This window comes from Peromyscus eremicus, chromosome 5 (assembly GCF_949786415.1).
Source record: "Peromyscus eremicus chromosome 5, PerEre_H2_v1, whole genome shotgun sequence".
Classification (NCBI taxonomy): domain Eukaryota; kingdom Metazoa; phylum Chordata; class Mammalia; order Rodentia; family Cricetidae; genus Peromyscus; species Peromyscus eremicus.
The window spans coordinates 113,078,192-113,098,069 of NC_081420.1; the positions used below are offsets into that span (position 1 = coordinate 113,078,192).

The following is a 19,878-nucleotide window of genomic DNA, read 5'->3' on the forward strand; positions in this document are numbered from 1 at the left end:
CTTCACACAATGAGGTTGAAAAGGGCCAAGTACAGACTCTAATCCACATGTCTCAGAAATGGTACAGCTGGGCTGAGTGCAGGTCTTTCTTTCCCCTCTTTATTATCTCTAAATACCTACCATCATGTCCTAGTTAGCTTCAGCTATCAACTTGAGGTAACATAGATTCATCCAAGGGATCTCAGCTGAGGTATTGCCTAGATCAGATTGGTCTGTAGCCATGTCTGTGAGGTATTATCTTGGTTGATAATTTGATGTGGGATGGCCCAGCTGACTGTGAGTGGCACCATCCCTAGACAGGTGATCCTCGGTTATATAAGAAAGCCAGCTGAGTGTGGGCATGTCAGCAAGGCAGTGAGGAACAAGCAGTATTTATCCATGGTTTCTGTTTCTAAGTTCCTGCCCTGACTTTCCTCAATAATGAACTGTGACTTGAAGTATAGGCCAAATAAATGTTTTCCCTCCCCATGTTGCTTTTGATCAGACTGTTTTATCACAGCAACAGAAAATAAAACACGTAAATAGAAGTTTCCAGAAGGGTACTCAGGTTTAGCCAATGGTTCCTGGCTGACAAATATGTTACAAGGGCTTCCACAGATTATGTTATTCAGCCCTAAACAGAACTCTACAAGGCAAGAATTTTAACCCTACTTCATAGGAAAAAACCGAAATCTAAGATATTGAGTAAAATGCCAGAATTATCAGCAGAGGATTGAAGGAGCAGATGAGACTTGAGATAGAGCTCTTTGTTCTTAGGCTTTGTGCCTCCTACATAGAACACAAATTAAAATTCCAGTCACTCATGCTGATATCAGTTCAGGAGCTTCTGAATGTACATTAGTACACAGAACTGGGCCTGCATACTCTAATGGTCATTAGGGATAATTACAGTAAAAATATTATCATTCTCAGGTAACAGATAAGGAAACTGAGCCTTTTTAAGATGACTTGTGTAGAAAGTTAAACTCAAGAGGGTCAGAGCCATTGAGAACACAGTGTCTGCCTCCTAGGACCATGCATTGTGCATAGCTATACTACTGGCGTGTGTGTAAGTCAGAGATCAATGTTGAGTGTCTTCCTCCATATTTCTCTCACCTTATTTTCTGAGAAAGGCACCCACTTCCATCAGTTACACTCAGTAAGTATCATACCCAGACAGCCATGACATGCAAGCTGCCATTCATTCCATGTTTTCTGGATGGTGCTCTGTGAGCCTCTGCATGTTGGGGTTCTTGCTCCTTCAGGTTTTGCACATCACATTTGAGATTTAACAAAGTGGTAGTCTCATATGGTATGCATTCACCTTTTGTAAGGCAGATCTTAAATGCATGGTCATCTAGTAATAGAATTGTCTCACAAGACTGGAAAGACTTGGTTACAGCAGTATTGGAACCTGGTCCTCAATTACAGTGGAGGACATGGCAGAAAGATGAGTCTAAGACCAATGAAGTAGGGCTAGAGGTATGGAGGTTTCCCAAGGCCAACTTCTTGGAGAGGGCAATTATGCTGATGTACAAAGACAGTTTATATTAGATGACTACACCTTGGCTCTATACCATGCAGCAGCTTTGAACACTCGGGACAGAGTTGAAGAAGTCAGAAAGAAGAAAACTGAGTCATTTACTAAAGTTATACAGGGCCCAAAATAATAATAATAAAAAAAAAGATTGGCTTCAGCTGTAAATAGAATGATACCAAATCCAGAAGCTAGACAAATAATAATTGAATCTTTGGCTTCTGAAAATGCTAATTCACAATGCAAAAGGGTACTTAGGCCTTTAAAGGCAAGATCAACACCCATAGAAGAGTGGATCCAAGATACAGTCAATATCAAATCTCATAACCATGATGATGCTTGGATAGGAGAGGTGATTTCCAGAGGCTTGAAGAAAAATCAAAATGTCATATGTTTTAATTGTCACCTAAAAAGGGATTGTTGGCAGGGCATTCCTAGAAACAATTTTCTTTCTCTAGGAATAATCCAACCAGAAGGCTGACATTGGACTAATGAATGCAGATTAACAAAAGACAGGCAAGGTAACCCTTTGCCATCGGGAAATGCCTTGGAGGCCTCTTGCAGGCCCCCATGTCAAATTTGGTTCAGTCATTCCTTGTCACCATGGGGGAAACTCCTCCCCAGAGCAATTAAAAGACCTAATGCCTATTGTAAAAAAAAAAATACTACTCTTGGTGACAGAACAGTTTTAGAAGATAAAACAAAAATTTCAAGAGAAACCATAAAACATATATTTTGGCAAACTTCTATAAATGATCAAAGATCAGAGTTAAAAATACAAATAAATGACATTGTCCAGAAAAAAAATGTTATGAATACCATCAAAATTGATAAAGATTAGATTTGAACAAAAAAGGCCTCTTGATTAGAAGAGGCAATAGTACATCAAACAGAGTGACCATTCAATCTAAACTAACTTCTAAGACTAACAAATGCCTTTCATTTGGTCAGATATAATTTGCCAAAAGAGAAACTCCCCAATGTTAGGGTTGGGACAGGGTTTTGTTTTTGTCTTTCCAGGAGAATGAAGGCATCCAGCTAAGGAATCCGAATACCACTGGACAAGTGAGACATCTGAAGAAAAAGGACAAATCATCCAGAGAAAATGTACCAAGAAAAGAGTAAAGTGGCCTATTGGTATATCACATTTCCAACAGTATAAAATTTCATAAATCTTCCCAAATGTTTGTTTCTGCTGTTCTCTAGAAAAATATAATGCAAATGGTCTTTGTGGTCCTAGTTTAATTAAAAATTAAAGCTGGGTATGGAGTTGGAGTGTGGCTCTTTCCTTCTCTAAACCCAAGCATGCTTGTTAAAAGAAAAATACAAAATATCTGTATCATGTTAGAAGAGACACCTGATATGAGACAGAAGAAAAACCAAAATTAAGGGACTATTTTATTGCCACTAATCTCATAATTTTTTGGTTTTATTTTGACTCTAATTTTTTCTTAAGGTATAAATATTATCTCAAAATTTATAAAATTAATAAATATTTTAAACTTTTTGTCATAATATTAATGGTCATATAGAGTACTACCTAATTCTAGAAAAAGGGCTGATTCATCTAGCTTTCTGCACATGATTTTGGGTTTTCGTCTCAATAAGGTAACTAGCAATTAAGTTTTTGTACTATGGATGTACATAACAAATTATAGTCCTTTAACTTCTCCAAGATCTGCTGCATATGCTATTTAAAATGTTTAAGTTTTCTGCAGTGAACCATGACCATGCTTAACAGCAACCTTTAAAGCCTCAAAAGCAGGATGGGGCCCACAATGACGATTCCACCTGGATTGTGGTAACATCACTAAGCTGATAAATACCACCCAAAGATCAGCTTTGGACTACAAACTGCTGAGGACAATTTCAAGGTGGCTAGCTGGGACGATCCAGCCTCACAAACTACTCTAGCCAGGACTTGGGAGAAGCCCTGCACTTTGCCATTACACAGAGACTAGACAACAAATCATACAGCTAGCTCTCCCAGGACTTGACAATTTTCCTTTTTTTTTTTTTCAGAGTCCCCTAAAGATGCTGCCATCCCCAGACAGCAGGAAGTAATTTTAAGAACATGATACTCACATTCCCAAGAGGTTGGGAGGGCAGTTTTTCATTGCTTAGTGGGTTGTAAATATTTGCCATCATTTAGGGGGGTTGGTTACAAGCTGTCATTGGTAATGATCAAGAAAAAGGCTAAACAAAGGAGATTAAATTCAGGGATCTCATTCTAAAGAGAGAGGGGTGGTGGTGGTATAGAAATGATAAGATAAAATGGTAGATTACTAAATCCACTTTTAAACTAAAAAAAGGAACTACTAGCTGGGTAGTGGTGGCATACACCTTTAATCCTAGCACTCAGGAGGCAGAGGCAGGTGAGTGAATTCTCTGTGAGTTCGAGGCCAGCCTGGTCTACAAAGTGAGTTCCACGACAGGCTCCAAAGCTATACAGAGAAACTTTGTCTTAAAAACAAAACAACAACAACAACAAAAAAAGCAACTACTAGTCTTAAATATTTTACATTGATATAGATTTTTGTATATTGATACAAATTTGAGGTTATTTTTGTTATATTGTATATATGTTTCTACTCTTGTTTAGGATATTTTTGTATATTGATACAAATTTAATGTTATCTTGGTTAGAGCATACTGTACATACTTTTCTACTCTTGTTCAAGGTACTGTACCTATATACAGTTTAATTAACAATGCAATGTAAATTTCTAGTCCTTGAAAGTTATTATTATAAACTATTATGGATAATAAAGAAATGCAGGTCAGAATTTAGCCACTTATTACAATCAAACTTGTAGTCATGTTAGGTATATATTCAAGGTAAAATAGATATATTTTAGATAAACAGGCAGTCTTCAAACATTTCAGAAATATACAGGATATGGCATTAAAGACGTTTTAATAACATAAAATTTTTTTTAAAGACAATGAGACGTCTGCTCCTAGCAGCACCAATGTACTTCAGAGAAGATGATGGGCATTGAGAAACTCCATATAGAGTTTAATTTCTTTGTTGCAAAAGTTAGCCACTGGTCAAAAAACTGCCATTGCCTTGACTGCTGACAGTATGCTGTCCAAATTGGACAAGCAGGACACAAAAGAAAGTGACTGCCAAACTTTGCCAAGACAAAGCAGGATAATCCTTCAAAAATCCTGCTTCATAGAAAAATCTGTCAGACATTCTTGGCCTATAGACTGAAGATGAATGCCCCTACATTACAGAGGAACCTTTGGTGACTGTCCAGGCAGCCAGATGTTTCTGTCATTTCTTTTTTTTAGAAGTTATTTGCTCTGCACTTCCTGTTTACTCAGGTAATATATCATTCTCAGATCTCTGATGGAGATGAAGACTAGATAGTTACAGTTTTCCTTTTACTAAATTCAGAAAAGAAACTCACAAAAGAGGTGTAAAGTGTATAAGGTTAAGAGACATAAAAAGATAGTTTTGGCTTGGTAATACAAGTTTGGATAGAAAGTGAATTAGGTACAACACTTTGGACTCACCAAGCTAGGATAGATAATGGAGTAATTTCTCTGAATTTGTCAAATGCAAATAGACTAGACATTGTTAATGTAATTCTTGCTTATGTATATTTGTATATAGTTATTGTACTTATTATATGTAGTTTTTTTTATTTAGACAAAAAGGAGGACATGTTGTATAATATTTTGATTTTGTTCTGAAAAATAAAGCTTGCTTGGATCAGAAGGCAGAGCTAGCCACTAGCTGACCACAGAGGTTTGGATGACTGTAGAGAGAGGAGACAGGAAGTGGTAAGTAAGATGAGGCTGAGAGAGGAGCTTGGCCCTTTTGGATGGAGAAATGGAAGAGGTAGGAAGCTACTGGTTCTCTGATCTTCAGGTTCTTACCTCAATTTCTGACTTCTGATTTTTTATTCATTAAGATTAATTACATTAATGCTTCAGTGTGGCACAAAAGGCACCAGGTAAGGGCAGCCACTGAGGGGCATGTGTAACTTAAAGAGGAAGTTGCTTAGCCAGTTTGAGAGTCAGCTATGTAAAATGGCAAGGTAGAGGAAAGCTGCTTATGTCTGAGGCAGTGACCTCAGGGCTTCAAATCCAATCATCTCCTATAGCCAGTGAAGCTTGAAAAATTACAAGTAACAGCTGGAAAGATGGATGACTCAGCAATTAAGAGTATGTACTACTTTCGCAAAGACCTGAGTTTGGTTCCCAGTGGCCACATCAAGTAGCTCACAACCATCTATAACTCAGCTACAGGTGACCTCTTTTGGCCTCTGTGGGCACTGCACTCAACTAAAATTCTTTGTGTAGCTATACTTTTCTTCCGTTAGGTTGTTGAATATACAATCATCCTTCTCACCATAGGCTCTTTGGACTCGCTAGTTTATCTGTCTGGAAAACTCTTTTCTTAGAAATTATTGTGTCTGGCTTTTTTCCTTGCCTTCTACATCTCTACAGGTATGTCCCTTTCTTAGAAAGATTTTCCCTAATGACATTATCTAAAGAAGATCCCAACCTGACTGGCACTATCTGTCCCAGTCCCTTTAAAGCCCTTATTCCTGATCATGAGTCATATATTCCAAACTTAAAACAATGCCAAAACAAAGATTCTGTCTTAATTGGTTTGCTATGGAGCCTGGATATGAATTTGTTTCAAAAGCTCCCCCATTGTGACTCAATTTGTCCCTTGTCATAGTTGAGAACCAGCCTACTAGATTGTAACTGAGAAAGGGCCAACATAATACTGGGATATGCCCAGTGAAGGACTGTTACACCTGGACATGTGTGAGGAAAAGAAATGACTCTTGTTTTGCTGGGGCCACAGTGATGGATTGAATAAGAATGACGCCCATAGGTTCATATATTTGAATGATTAGTCACCAGGGAGTGGCACTTGTTTAAGGATTAGGAGGTGTGCCCTTGTTTAAAAGGAAATGTGTTGCTAGGTGTGAGCTTTGAGGTTTCAAAAATTCACACCAAGCCCAGTGTCTCTCTCGTTCTGCCTTCCTGCCTGCAGATCAGGATGCAAGTTCTCAGTTCCAAGCCTACCTTCTTGTCACCATGATGATCACAGATTAATCTTCTGAAACTGTAAGCAAGCCACCAATTAAATGCTTTCTTTTGAAAGAGTTGTCTTGATTACGGTGTCTCTTTACAGCAGTGCAATAGAGCAGTAACTACAACACAGTCAGGCTCCAGTGTGTAGCCTCTTCAGTAGGGCTTTACTCCTAATGAGCCAGTCCTCTTTGCTAGCCTCAAGCAACACCAGCAACAAATAGAGGAAACCCCTGCTATGCAGCACTATGGATGGGACTAAGATTAACTTTAACTGAACTTCATATTCCAAGACTAGGAGACTGCTGTGGGATAGTCTGTATGTCAAATGTGTTGCTAATTGGTCAATAAATAAATCACTGATTGGCCAGTGGCCAGGCAGGAAGTATAGGCGGGACTAACAGAGAGGAGAATTGAGAGAACAGGAAGCTGGGTGAGGGAGACACTGCCAGCCGCCACCATGACAAGCCGCATGTGAAGATCCCGGTAAGCCACGAGCCATGTGGCAAGGTATAGATGAATAGAAATGGATTAATTTAAGCTGTAAGAACAGTTAGCAAGAAGCCTGCCACGGCCATACAATTTGTAACCAATATAAGTCTCTGTGTTTACTTGGTCGGGTCTAAGCGGCTGTGGGACTGGCGGGTGAGAGAGATTTGCCCTGACCGTGGGCCAGGCAGGAAAACTCTAGCTACAGGAGACCATCTCCCATCCTGTTGTTCCATGGGGTAAAGAGTAACAGTTATGGGGTCTGTGTGGTGGGTGAGGTCATTGATCATACCTGTCCATGGAGAGCTGAGCAACCAGGGTAACGTCCGTGTTGTCAGCAGCAGGCTCGAACTCATAGTGCAGGAAGTACAGGTGGGTTCGGTGGACAGTGAAGCGTTCTCGCCGGAACTCATAACACAAGTCATCCTCATCCAGCTCTGACAGCTGCTTCTGAAGCTTCAAAGGAAAAAAAAGGCTTGGCGACAGGAAGAAAGGCACCAAGATGCCCAGAAGCCTGCCTGCAGTTGTCTGTCATTCCTGTGTTGATAGTTTAACGGAAAAGACTCCCATTTCATTTCCTGATCCATTACTCTAACATCAGAGGTAATCACAAAGGCAGGCACCTTCTCCATATGAGAAATGAGCCTCCTTGTGGCCAAGAGCCATGGTGATGCTCACTGACAAACAGACCCCACACAAATCCTTCAGAAAAAAAAAAAAAAGCAGAGGACTTTCCTGGGCAAGTCAGTCAAAAAGTCAGTCAAAAGGTGGCTTCAATTAACCCAAAGAAGATACTTGTAGATGAGGAAATCTGAGAAGGTTTCTGAGTGACCTGATGCTTTTTTCAATCTTTGGGTCAGGTACAGGAGAGAAGAACCAAGCAAATGCATTAACATCACAAAAATCTTTCCTTTTATATTTTTTTAAACCTAAATAGTCAGGACAACCTCTTTATTTTTTACCTTTTCTAATGCTATGAAAGTCTGTCTTCATTAACAGGAAAGTATATTTAGTTCTAGTCCTCTTTCCTTGCTCACCTAGTGAAAACAGTAGTCTAACCTGCTAACAAGGAGCTCAGACTTTGAATGGCTACAGGTGCCCAACCATTGCTGGTTAAACCCCACAGTACTACTACCATGCAAATGATGATGTCCGCTTAATAGACTGAAAAGTTGAAATCTCAAAGTACTTGGCAAAAAGTATCTATGACCAGGCAAAACACTAACTATAGAGATGGAAAGGAATTAGTATATGTTGGCAGGGTGGAGTGAGTGGCCTGGAAAAAGACAAAAGAGCTACTGGGGTAATGGGAATGACCTACACTGACCTACTTGACCTACTGTGATTGTGATGTTTACCTGAGTGCACACATTTGTGAATGCTCTGCAAGCTTGGCTTTGGGCAGAAAAAGACTTAAGGGCAGTTTGCATTTCAATAAAATTAAACTTAAAAAATAATCATTTCCCAAGGGTTGCATAACTGGCTCCGATTTTTGTCCTCAGCCTTTCCTAACACACAATATCATACATTTCAATATAGATTAAAGTTTACGTGGCTGGACTTACCTGCCTTTCTGAAAGTAATAGACTGGCTTTCAAAAAAAAATGTGTCTTTTTTAAATCTCAAAACTGATAGCATAATTCACAAGAAAACACATTAACTGCTTCTCTCAGTATAGCGCTTCATCACTGAGTCCACTGTTGTGATACATTACGCCATTGTATTATTTCTCAAGAGAGTAGCAGGGGCACACATGCCATTGTAAAGGATAGCTTTACTCCTTTCCAGCATGGCCTCACTCTGCACAGTGGTGCTTACTAAAGCTGTGAGTCTGTTTCTCTGTCCTTGAAATCTAGGCTGAACTTGGGACAGGCTTTTGTTGCTAAAATTCAGAGGAAGCAATATCCTCCTATTCTGAGGCTAGACTCCAAGAGGCAATGTGTGGTTCTCTACTATAGCTGGGAGCCCATGCTCAGGTGAGCCAGATGGGAGAGGACAGACACCTGTGCTCAGTATACTTTCCTCAGTTGCTCACACCATGTGAGCAAACCCAGCTAATCTCAGCATAGTTGTTCTAATAAATACTTCTTGTAGACCACTGAGGTACAGGTTGTGAAAAATAGGCAACAAATAGTGTGCTATTATCACTTAATGTGGGGCATGTATTCATTATAGGGCCTGACCAATCTAAGGACAGTTCAGCTCCTGAGTCCTGTTTGGTAAATGCTCATAGGTCCGCCAAGTGGCCTTGTACAATGCAGATGCAGCCACATATTTCCAAATCCTCACTGGGCAGTCAGCTGAGATCTAATGACCCAAGACACTTCTGGCCACCTAACTAATATAAGATCAGGAGGTGGAATGGAATTCACACTTCATCAATGATTCTATGTACCACATGAACCCTTCTGATATGCAAAATTAGACCTAGATGTCTCTGGTGACAAGCACAGACAGCTGTCCTACCCATCACCTCAATTCTCTGCAGGATCTCCATTAGTGCTTCTCAGACTTGATTTCCCCTGCCTTTCTGTGACTTCCTTGGGCATTTTTCCCTCTTGGCAAAGTCCTTCCTCACTGGACTGTCTTCTACACTCTATTTTACTTTCAAGGTGGCATAAATGTTCCTTTTCTGCAAAACCACTGAAGGCCCTTCAGGACAGCTGTTCAGTTTCTCTCTAGACTTGAAGAGTTGCTCCCAAACTCCATTAAGTACTTGTCAATTCGAACTGCAATTATTTAAAGACATCCCTTACAACATAACAAAATGCTCAATAGCTACAGGTTGCATGAATGAAAAAGGTTTGCTAAGCACAAAATGAACACCATCACTGTGATGGCCTGCCCTACAATTTTCCTTTGTTTCCTCTAATTATATTCATAGAAAGTAATCAATTAGTTTATTGTGAAGCTATTATTATTATTATTATTATTATTATTTTCACTATCTGAATTCTGAACAAGTTTTAGAGAGTAAACAAACACATAGCAGATGCTCAATTGCACAGGTACTCATATTCTTCTGGACACTCTTGGGTAGATCCTTGTGAACCTCACTTAACAGCTGAGAGAGCAGTTTCAAATTTGTGAGGTCCCTTAGGCAGGTCACACCTGGGTCCATGTGTATCCATCACTCTCTAGGGAAGATGTTAGTTTGTTCTCAGGTGAAGATTCTGATACAGTACAGAGACTATGGTCACTGGCTGGATTCCCCCATCCCAAGGTGAGTGGGTGGCTTCTTATTAACTTTTCTGAACTCAAGTATAAGTTCGGGGGGGGGGGGAGCAAAGTTAACTACAGGGGATGGTGGGAGATGCTACGTGTGCAGAGTGCAGTGCTTGGAGTGAGGGGGTGATTCATTCAACATCAACTGTTAACATCATTAGGAAAGAAGCTAAGCCCCTGAAGACAACTTCAGGCAAGAGCCTAGGTTAGGGAGAAGGTTCAGGAGTTAGATGAGTCAGGGCATCTGTCCTCCTGATTTTATACATACATACATACATACATACATACATACATACATACATACATACATACATGTGTGTATGTGTGTGTGTGTGTGTGTGTGTGTGTGTGTGTGTGTGTGTGTGTATGCACATGTAGAAGATATCCTCAGGAGCAATTAAACCATGATTTTTGAGGTAAGGTCTCTCACTGAGACCTGGTGTTTGCTGATTTTAAAAGGCAGGTCAGCAAGTAAGCTATTGGCCTGTTTCTGCCTCCTTAGCACTATGATTAAAAGTGTATGCCACACACTTGGCTTTTTACATGGCTACTGAATCAAACTCAGATCATCATGCTTGTATTGCAAGCACCCTAAGGACTCTTTTTCTGTCCCACTAGCTCCCAAATAATGACACAGAGACTTAATATTATTTATGAAAGCTCAGTCTTAGCTTAGGCTTGTCATTAGCTTTTATAACTTAAATTAACCTGCTTTTATTAATTTATGTTTTACCATGTGGTTTTTTTACCTTTTCTTAATTCTGTATGTCCAACTCCCTCCATGTCTTGTTGGCATCTTCTCTGCAACTCTTTCATCTCTTTCTTCCTTTCTCTCTGCTTGGAAGCCCCACCTATACCTTCTGCCTAGCTATTGGCCATTCAGCTCTCTATTAAACCAATCACAGCAATACATCTTCATACAGTGTTCAAATATCCCAAAACAGAGGCATCTCCCCAGCCTGGTTCTCTTGATTATTTTTTAATTAAAAATTTTATTTTACTTTTTCAAGTGTATAATCATTTGCCTGCATGTATGTCTTTGCATGAATGCTTAGTTCCTGTGGAGACCAGGAGAGGGCACTGGATCCCCCTGGAACTGGAATTGCCGAAGACTGTGAACTACCATGTGGGAGCTGGTAACTGAACTTAGGTCCTCAGGAAGAACTTCCATTTTTCTTAACAACTGAAGCCATCTCTCCCGTCCCTCTTCCTGATTCTTGAAAGACAAAAATCTTGAAAAAACAAAAACAAAACTAAACGAAACCAGAATATGCCTAGAAACCATTATGTCATCTCCCAGGAAAAAACTTTTATCAACTAATGCCTTCCTTCCCTCCCTCTTCCACACTGTAGTTGAACAGAGTCCCATTCAGAAAGGAAACATTTGCAAACTCTTTGAAGGAGTGGGTTTGGCTTTCTCCTTCCTTGGTTTTACTTTGTGGCTTTAATGTGCTGACAAAGGCATATAACTTCTGCTGTTGTGGAGGGAAGGGAAGGGTATGTATGGATGTTTGTATGTGAGCTTGTGGAGACACATATCTTCCTTTGATGAGTTTTCAAACAAGTATCTTACTCTATGTGGCAAGGATATTAGTGACAAGGCAGTGCTATGTATGGGGGTTTCACTTCTCTTTACCAAGGGAAAAGAATTATCAAGTTAATGGCTCAAGGAGATACTTTCTAAAGTACCCATAGAATGAATTCTAAAGGCAAGAGCTGTACACCCCATTCAAATTAGAACCCCTAAACCCAGGACAACCCAAGCACCTTATAAGGTATACAAGCCTCTGTTGGTATCAATGACTACTTCATGCTTTAAAAAGGGAGTGGCCATCAAAGAAAGTGCTCCCCAAACTACCAAGGTGTAGCTTGCTCTAGCAGGGAGGGCTGGCTTGCAGTTATAGAGTATATATGTACTCTTTTATGAAATTCATGGTATCAGTGGTTTGTGACTCATCTTGCTGCCACACAGGTATGCTAAGACACATCTGCCTGTGAGACTCCAGGGTACTCAATGTCAACTGAGTGTTAATATTACCTTTACGATCGTTACCATGGGATGTACCTACACTGATATGGACAGAGCACCTGCTCAGTGCTGTGTGTTGGGTGCCAAGCTAATGTCTTTGGGTGCACTGCCTGACATTTTAAATCCCTTAGCACACATTTCTTCTTCAAAGGAGAAAACTAAGGCTCCCCCTTTGGACCTTCAGCCAGGAACACTTCACACTACACAATTACTTCTTCCCCAGAATGGATGTAAGCTTTAAATGGTATGGCAGAAAACATAATATGCCTTGAACAAAGCAGGCCATTACCATTAAAAGAAAGGAAAAGAAAAGAAAAAGGTATATGTAATAAGGTCCCAGCAAAAACAAACAAATGAAATCCACTAGAAAATCAGTTAAGGGAAACATTACAAAGTTAACAAAGATTTTTCTGTGAGTGATGGATTCAAAGATAAATTTTATTGCTTCTATATACCTTCCTGTCATTAGCAAATTCTCTGCAATTTTCCCAAATGCATGTAGGAGTGCTTTGTGAAGTGTAAAGTGTTGCACAGACTTAAACAATGAGATTATGATTGCATTACTTACCTTTTCAAATTTAATGTTGGCTGGCTTATTGCTGACTGTGTGGCTCATGTTGTCTCAAGAGGAAGATACCAGCTGCTTAAATACAGTGTCTTCTTCACCCAGGGACAGGACAATGTCCCCAGGGAGACACTGGGCTGGAGGAAGTGCTTTCATTAACAGGCCTGAAGGCTACTGCACCCTGTTTTCTAGCCACAGAAGAAAACAGGGCCCCAATCAAGTGAGTGACAGAAACAAAAAGATGTATTTCTCCTGAGACAAAATGCATTTGCTAAATTGTTTCTTTGGGCAACCAGCTGAGGCACAGGCAGAATTTAACTCAAGGGAAAATGACCCTTTAAGCAGTTTGCACTTCTTCTGCCTTCCCATCGCTAAGGACAATGGTCTTGATTGGCCTTTGAGCTACCTAAAATGATGGCTGGACATGCCTGAAGGTTCAGTGGAAGTGTGTTCCCAGCTCTGGCTAAAGGGACTTCTCTTTACAGCAGGGTGAAGAAACAGAGTGAGATTATGGGGATATCTGGAAACCAGAACCAGATAACCCTGACCCTCATTTCCTATGTGACCTTAAACAAGCTGCAATTCAACAGTAGAACTAAGGGTCTGGGCTTCAAAAACTATCTTTGGAAAATCAGCAGGTTACTTGTAGCTGGTCTGGCAGGTTCTCCCATTTAATCTTCACATCAGCCCCACCTTTCGGTCCTGTGTTTTTGATGAAGGCTTTACAAGCTGACAGGTTCAGCCAAGTGTTGAAGGTTACATGATCAGTGAACCAAGCAGCTAGGACTGAACCTAAGGACATTTACTTTGAGCTTTTGTCGTCACCATGTCACTATCATGACAAGACCAGTGGTCTCTGAGGTTTTTTGTTTTTTGTTTGTTTGTTTGTTTGTTTTTAGCTCTATCATCCAGCTAAATGGTTCTGTGGCTATGTAACAGTGACATTCCTCTGGTAGTTGTCCTTCGCAGAGTTATGCTGGCTTTATTTTCCAGGCATTCTAAATTATAAGGAAAAGCCACACCAGGGCTGGGCTTGACGGTATACTGGGTAAGGGGAGAGGATCTCAAGTTTGAGGCCAGTCTGGGCTACAAAGTGAGACAATGTTGTAAGAAAAAGAAAATTTAAAGTGGGCTTAAATAGAAAAAGAAAATTTAAAGTGGGCTTAAATAATAAAGGTGTTAACTGTTAAAAATTCTTTACATAAATTTACATATCAGAATATCTGGTGACTTCAGCTAATACCAGAACGTCCTTATTTTTTAACTCTGTGCATTAATTTATACAAAGGATGTGAATTATTACGGTGTTTAAATTGCAGCAAGTATGCAACCATGAAATCTCAATAATATGGTTAACTAAACAAGATCTGCATAATGACAACATATCTAATCTAAATGGTCATCTCTAAATACATGTACATATGAGCAATACTAAAATAAATACGGACTTAGAAGGTTTTGTATGCAACACACACACACACACACACACCATTCTAACTACAGAAGAAGAGATCATAAATTTGGGAGTGAGTAGGACAGTAGGAGGGAAGAAAAGGAATGGAAATGATATATACTACACAGGGTAAAAGAGCCAGGGAAAGAATACCTTGACCCTGACTTGACCCTGAGACCAGGGCCAAGGGAAAGGATACCCTGATCCTGACTTGACCCCAAGTCTAGGGCCAAGGAAAGAACACACTGTCCCTGGCTTGAACCCAAGCAAGAGACCAGGGCCAAGAAAACAAAAACAATATAAAAAACAAAAACAAAATCATCAATCCCTGAGCTTCAAGATCAGGCCACAGAATTCCACCAGTCCCATAGCTTGCCCCAAGACTAGGCCACAAATCCCTCCAATCCTAGACCACCCGGGAAAACCTCCCCCCACCCAACCCCAAGAAACTCTATATAAACTCTGTCTTCTGCTCAGTCCTCTGCTGCTTCTCACCTGAGCAGAAGCAGCCACCCTCCTGGGTTTTTCCATCCCAATAAATCTCTTGTGTGAAGTTTGTTGTGTGGTGTGACTTTGTGGTATTCATTGGCTCCTGACACATGTCCTTTAGAGCTGTAACACTTGCAACTGGGGAACACCCTCACCCTGCCACCAGAGCAGCAGCACTGTAACACTTTCATTGGGGGAACCTTTCCCCAGAGAGCTGTAAGACTTACATACTGCACTCGTGCATAAAATTTTATTATGAACAATAACAACAGTAACATATAAAATCCAGAAATGATTGTGCCCATCTGTGACCCCCAGTGCTGAGGGACGAGACAGGTGGATCCCTGAAACTCCATGTCCAGTGAGACATTCTGTTCCAAAAAATGAATGTGGAGAGTAATAGAGAAGGACATCCAGATAAACAATAACAACAGTAACAAACCCAAAAATAAGTTGCAGCAAGTAATTTATTTGTAACTATTTCCAGGAGGTCAAGGTCAAGGGACACAGACATGCCCTGGGTGAAGACTATATCTGCTATCTACAAAAGCCCTTCTGTGTACCAGAGTTCCCCAAGATAGAACTTTAAGGATGGTTATCTTCCTTCATTTTCATTTTCCCACGGCCAGCCCTCAAATAACCAGATTGCATTTCTATCCAATCCTCTATTCCCAGTACTGGCTTTTAAGTGGTGAGCAGACGTAGACAGCTACAGAAGATTTAGTGCATGCATTACTTAAGTAGCAGAGACATTCTGTGCTCACCAATACCCACATTCTTTTTTTCTGGGAACACAGCTGGGCTATATTTTCAGCTCCTTGCATTTAGACAGATAGGCTTGCACTTGAGTCTCAGACACAAATATTATGTTCTTTTTCTTGGCTGACAGCCAGAGTAAAAGAGTTCCCCAGAGGAATCCAGGGTTCCATGGAGGGCAGAAACAAGACAAGAAGGGCTTTGCTTCTGAACCTGAAGAAGAGCCATATGGCAATTATGAAAACTCACTTGGATTTTTCTGCTCAGGATATTGAACCATGTTATAGTTGCTTGTGTTACATTACTAGGCATATCATGTTGTAGGAATATTATTTTAAGATGTGTTACATATCTTTACTCTGTGAACTATCTGTTTAATGATGCAAAGATGTGTTGCATTCTTTTATGTTACATTTGTTTAACTCTGTGAAGCTGTGTTACTTTGTCTGTCTAAAACTCCTGACGGTCTAATAGAGAGCTGAATGACCAATAGCAAGGCAAGAAAAAGATAGGTGGTGCTGCTAGGCAGAAAAAATAAATAGAAAAAGAAATCTGGGAGCAAAGAAAGAAGAGGAAAAGGAGAAAAAGATGCTAGGGGCCAGCCACCCAGCCAGCCAGGGAGTAAGAGTGAAAGTAAGATATACCAAAGTAAGAAAAAGGTATAAGCCCAGAGGCAAAAGGTAGATGGGATAATTTAAAGTTAAGAAAAGCTGGCTAGAAATAAGCCAAACTAAGGCTGGGCATTCTTAACTGAGAACAAGCCTCTGCGTGTGATTTATTTGGGAGCTGGGTGGCAGGCCCCACAAAAGAGCAAAAACAACCAACAAAAACATCCTGCTTAACTAGCAAGTAATCAAGACAAAGTCCAATGGACCAAAGAAGGAATCTCAGAGGCCACTTCAGAGTTTTTTCTTTCTGATGTCTTGGAACAACAGATAAAAATGCTGGTGGGTAAGCTTACAATAAGAATATCGCTCATGCTTTCAAATTACTTTGAATTTAAATTGTCTTTAAATGAAATTCATATCCACTATTTGTTTCCCCTTAACATTTGTATGAGGTGGTAAGGATTGGTCCCGCTGCCCTCAGATTAAAAATGAGGAAATGTGGAGGGCTTGGTAGATAACTCGGTGAGTAAAGCATTCACAGCACAGCACATGAACCTGTGTTTGGATACCCAGCGCCTACATAAAACCCAGAAATGATTGTGCCCATCTGTGCCCCAAGTGCTGAGGGATGAGAGAGGTGGACCCCTGAAACTCCAGGTCCAGTGAGACATTCTGTTCCAAAAAATGAATGTGGAGAGAAATAGAGAAGGACATCCAGAGTGTGCCACTGGCCTGCACAAGCATGCACGCGCACGCACACACACACACACACACGCACACGTCGGGTGAGAGGGGGGATGCTGCCCCAGAGATTTTCTCAGAGAGCCTGGGGCACCACATTCATCTCCTTAGATCTCATCCAAGGCTCTTCTTTCTTGTGGTTTCCATGAAGTAGTTAAGTTTTGTTGAACCACACAGACAAGAAAAGAAATATCACTAACTCACGGTTATCTGCTGTGTGTATTAGTCAACAAGTTCCAGGTATTCTGGACATTTTTACTCAGGAGACCAAACAAGAAGCCACTTTCAGTCTTTCATGAGAGGAAGAGCCCACATTCAAGTATGTTCAGAAGGGCTCTCTCTGCAGGCCCTGACTAGGCTTGGAGGAGACAGAAAAGAAAAAGGCATGACATCCTTTTTCTCAGACACAATTAGCAGGCTCTTATTTCATATCAGTTTCTAGGTTAGAGATGAACACGAGGCCTTTGTTTCTGCATTTCAATGGATCTTGTAGTCTAGAAGGAGAGGCAAAGAAGCAAGTCAGCAATTTCTATTTTTGTTGTGGTGTTGGGATTGGAACCCAGAGCCTCCTAGGTGCTAGGCAAGCATTCTGCCATGCTGCTTCCCAGCCTGAAAGTCAGTGTAATCATGAGTACAACTTGATTTTGGGGAACAAGTGCTGGTGGCACATTATTATAAGCTGCCAACCTGGCTATTTTAGTTTTTTTAGTTGTTTTTTGTTCGTTCGTTTGTTTTTTCTGTTGCTATTATAAAATCCTCTGATAAAAAGCCACTTAAGGGAAAATGGGTGTATTTTAGCTCATACTTTCAAGTTACAATTTATCATGGTCAAGTCACCAAGAGCTTGAAACAGCTGGTCACATTATGTTCATAGTCAAAAGAGAGCAATGAATTCATGAGTGCTCAGCTTTATTTCCTCACTCTTACAGAGTTCAAGATACCCTACCTTTGGAATGGCATCATTCACAGAGGGTGAGTCTTCTTCCCTTAGAGTAAGATAATCTCCCATAGGCATTCTGCAAGGTCTATCTCCCAAGTGACTCTTGATTTTGTCAAGTTGACAATACTAGCCATTATACTGCCTGAACTTATTTTGTCATTGAAAGTCTATCAAGTTCATATCCTTGATTCGATTTTACAGGGTGTTACAGAAAATTGAAACAGGTCACCTTAAATCCCACAGTCTCATAAGAAGATACAGAACTACCTGAATATATGGGCATGACCAGAACTCAGGGGCTCAGGGGAAGTAGACTCTGTACAAGGTAGGGCTGACCTGGAACTAAGAAGCAAGCTACAAAGGACAAGCCTGTACCTAGATATCTGCCCACAGAATCTTCTAATCCTAGGCTCCTATTCTTTTCATCTCTTCCCCTGATCCACCTAGCCACACTGTGATTTGTAAGACTTTGGAGATTAACATGTCCACAGAGGGTAACTGGTGATGCTCAGCCCATCTTTAGGGCTCCAGGCACTGTCCATGTTGGGCTCAATTGTAATTGTGTGACTGAAAAGCTGGTGGCATGCTGCTGGTCTATGAGTACAATAGCACATTTTGGCTTTCCTCTGGGGTTTCTCTGGGGGTACAGATGTTTCCAAACAAGCCATCTGCTCCTTGGTAGTGCTGTACAGAATGATGTCATAAAGTGTTTAAAGAATCTGTTTATATGTGTCTTATTTTTAACTTCTAAGAGAGCCATGGTGAAGCTGCTGTCTTTTTCTCCTAGTGGGCTTAGTATCAGGGAACAGAGCTTCACAGATGGCCAGTCTATCACCTTCACAGCATAAAAGACCTGAACTTGTAAGCCTTACTCATTTCAGAGATGATATAATATGAGATCTCAGAGGGGGTTGAAGGAAAGGTGTCTCAGATAAGCTTTTCACAACACACATAACAAGAACTTCCTGTAGTGGTTGGTACACTGGGCACCTTAACTTTTAACCCTCTAAACATGACCTTCATGGATTAAACTAATAACTGTTTTACAGGTGAGAAAACAGAAGCTCACAGAAAGCTGGAGTCATACCACAAGTCATAGGTCTAGTCTAGGGCTAGATTTCTTCATCCTATACCCAAGAATCATTCTGGAAAATGCATATTTTAGGCAAACAACTGTTGCAGTTCTTATAGTTAACAAGAATAATTAAGAACCAGGTGGCAGGCAGTCTTTCCATATATGCAGATATTCTGATGGAGAAAAAGCAAAACTGACATCATGAATTGGGGCTAGGGAAATGGAGGGGGTAATGTGCTTGCTACTGCGAAAAATGCTTTTTTCTATTAAAGGTAGCTCACCCACTAAGGCTCAATATTCCATAAACCTCCTCCATCTTGTAATGTACTTATTTGCCCGACTACAGATTTCTTGATATTTGACTCTCTCACACCCTTTCCCTTCCCATCAATTAGAAAACTGAGTCAGACTGTAAGATTGAGCACTCACTAATGGGATGAGTCCCAGCCACCACCTTTATTATAATGAAAACTTACTGACCTGCCTTGGTGTGCTTGCTAGCCTGGTCTGGATCAAGGTGAACCTCTTCTTTTGCCAAAAGAAACCTCCTTGCCAAGTTTCTTTTGCTTTGTGCTTTTTCTTTGTGTGACCCCCAAATTATTCTTTTCCCATACAATGTAAGCCTGAGGACCTAAATTCAAATCCTCAGTGCCAACATTAAAAAAAAGTCAGGCATAATTATATATGTTTCTAATTCTAGTACTAGAAGGTAGAGGCAGGTGGGTCCCTGAAGCTTACTGTCTTCCCACTGCATCTAATTGGTGAGCACCAAGCTCAATGACAGACTATCTCAAAAGATAAATTGGGAGCAATAGTGGAGGACACACCAATGTTGACACCTTGGTGCTGTACACATGTGCACACACACAGAGACACACACGCGTGTGTGCACACACACAGATGTCTTGACTGTATATTAATTGGTATAAGTGCT

At 40.5% G+C, this 19,878-nt stretch overlaps 1 protein-coding gene across 3 annotated transcripts in view; it reads right to left on the bottom strand.

Annotated features, from left to right (window-relative positions):
• Large1 (LARGE xylosyl- and glucuronyltransferase 1) overlaps nucleotides 1-19,878 on the bottom strand; it is a 535,843-nt gene that overhangs the window by 30,873 nt on the left and 485,092 nt on the right. For 2 of the 3 annotated variants that reach the window (XM_059264258.1, XM_059264259.1), the window contains exon 11: nucleotides 7,356-7,519. In XM_059264258.1, the coding sequence (XP_059120241.1) occupies nucleotides 7,356-7,519 (164 nt within the window). Of the gene's footprint in view, nucleotides 1-7,355; nucleotides 7,520-17,136; nucleotides 17,424-19,878 lie in introns of those variants that run through there. The other variant, XM_059264260.1, reaches the window with a different exon arrangement.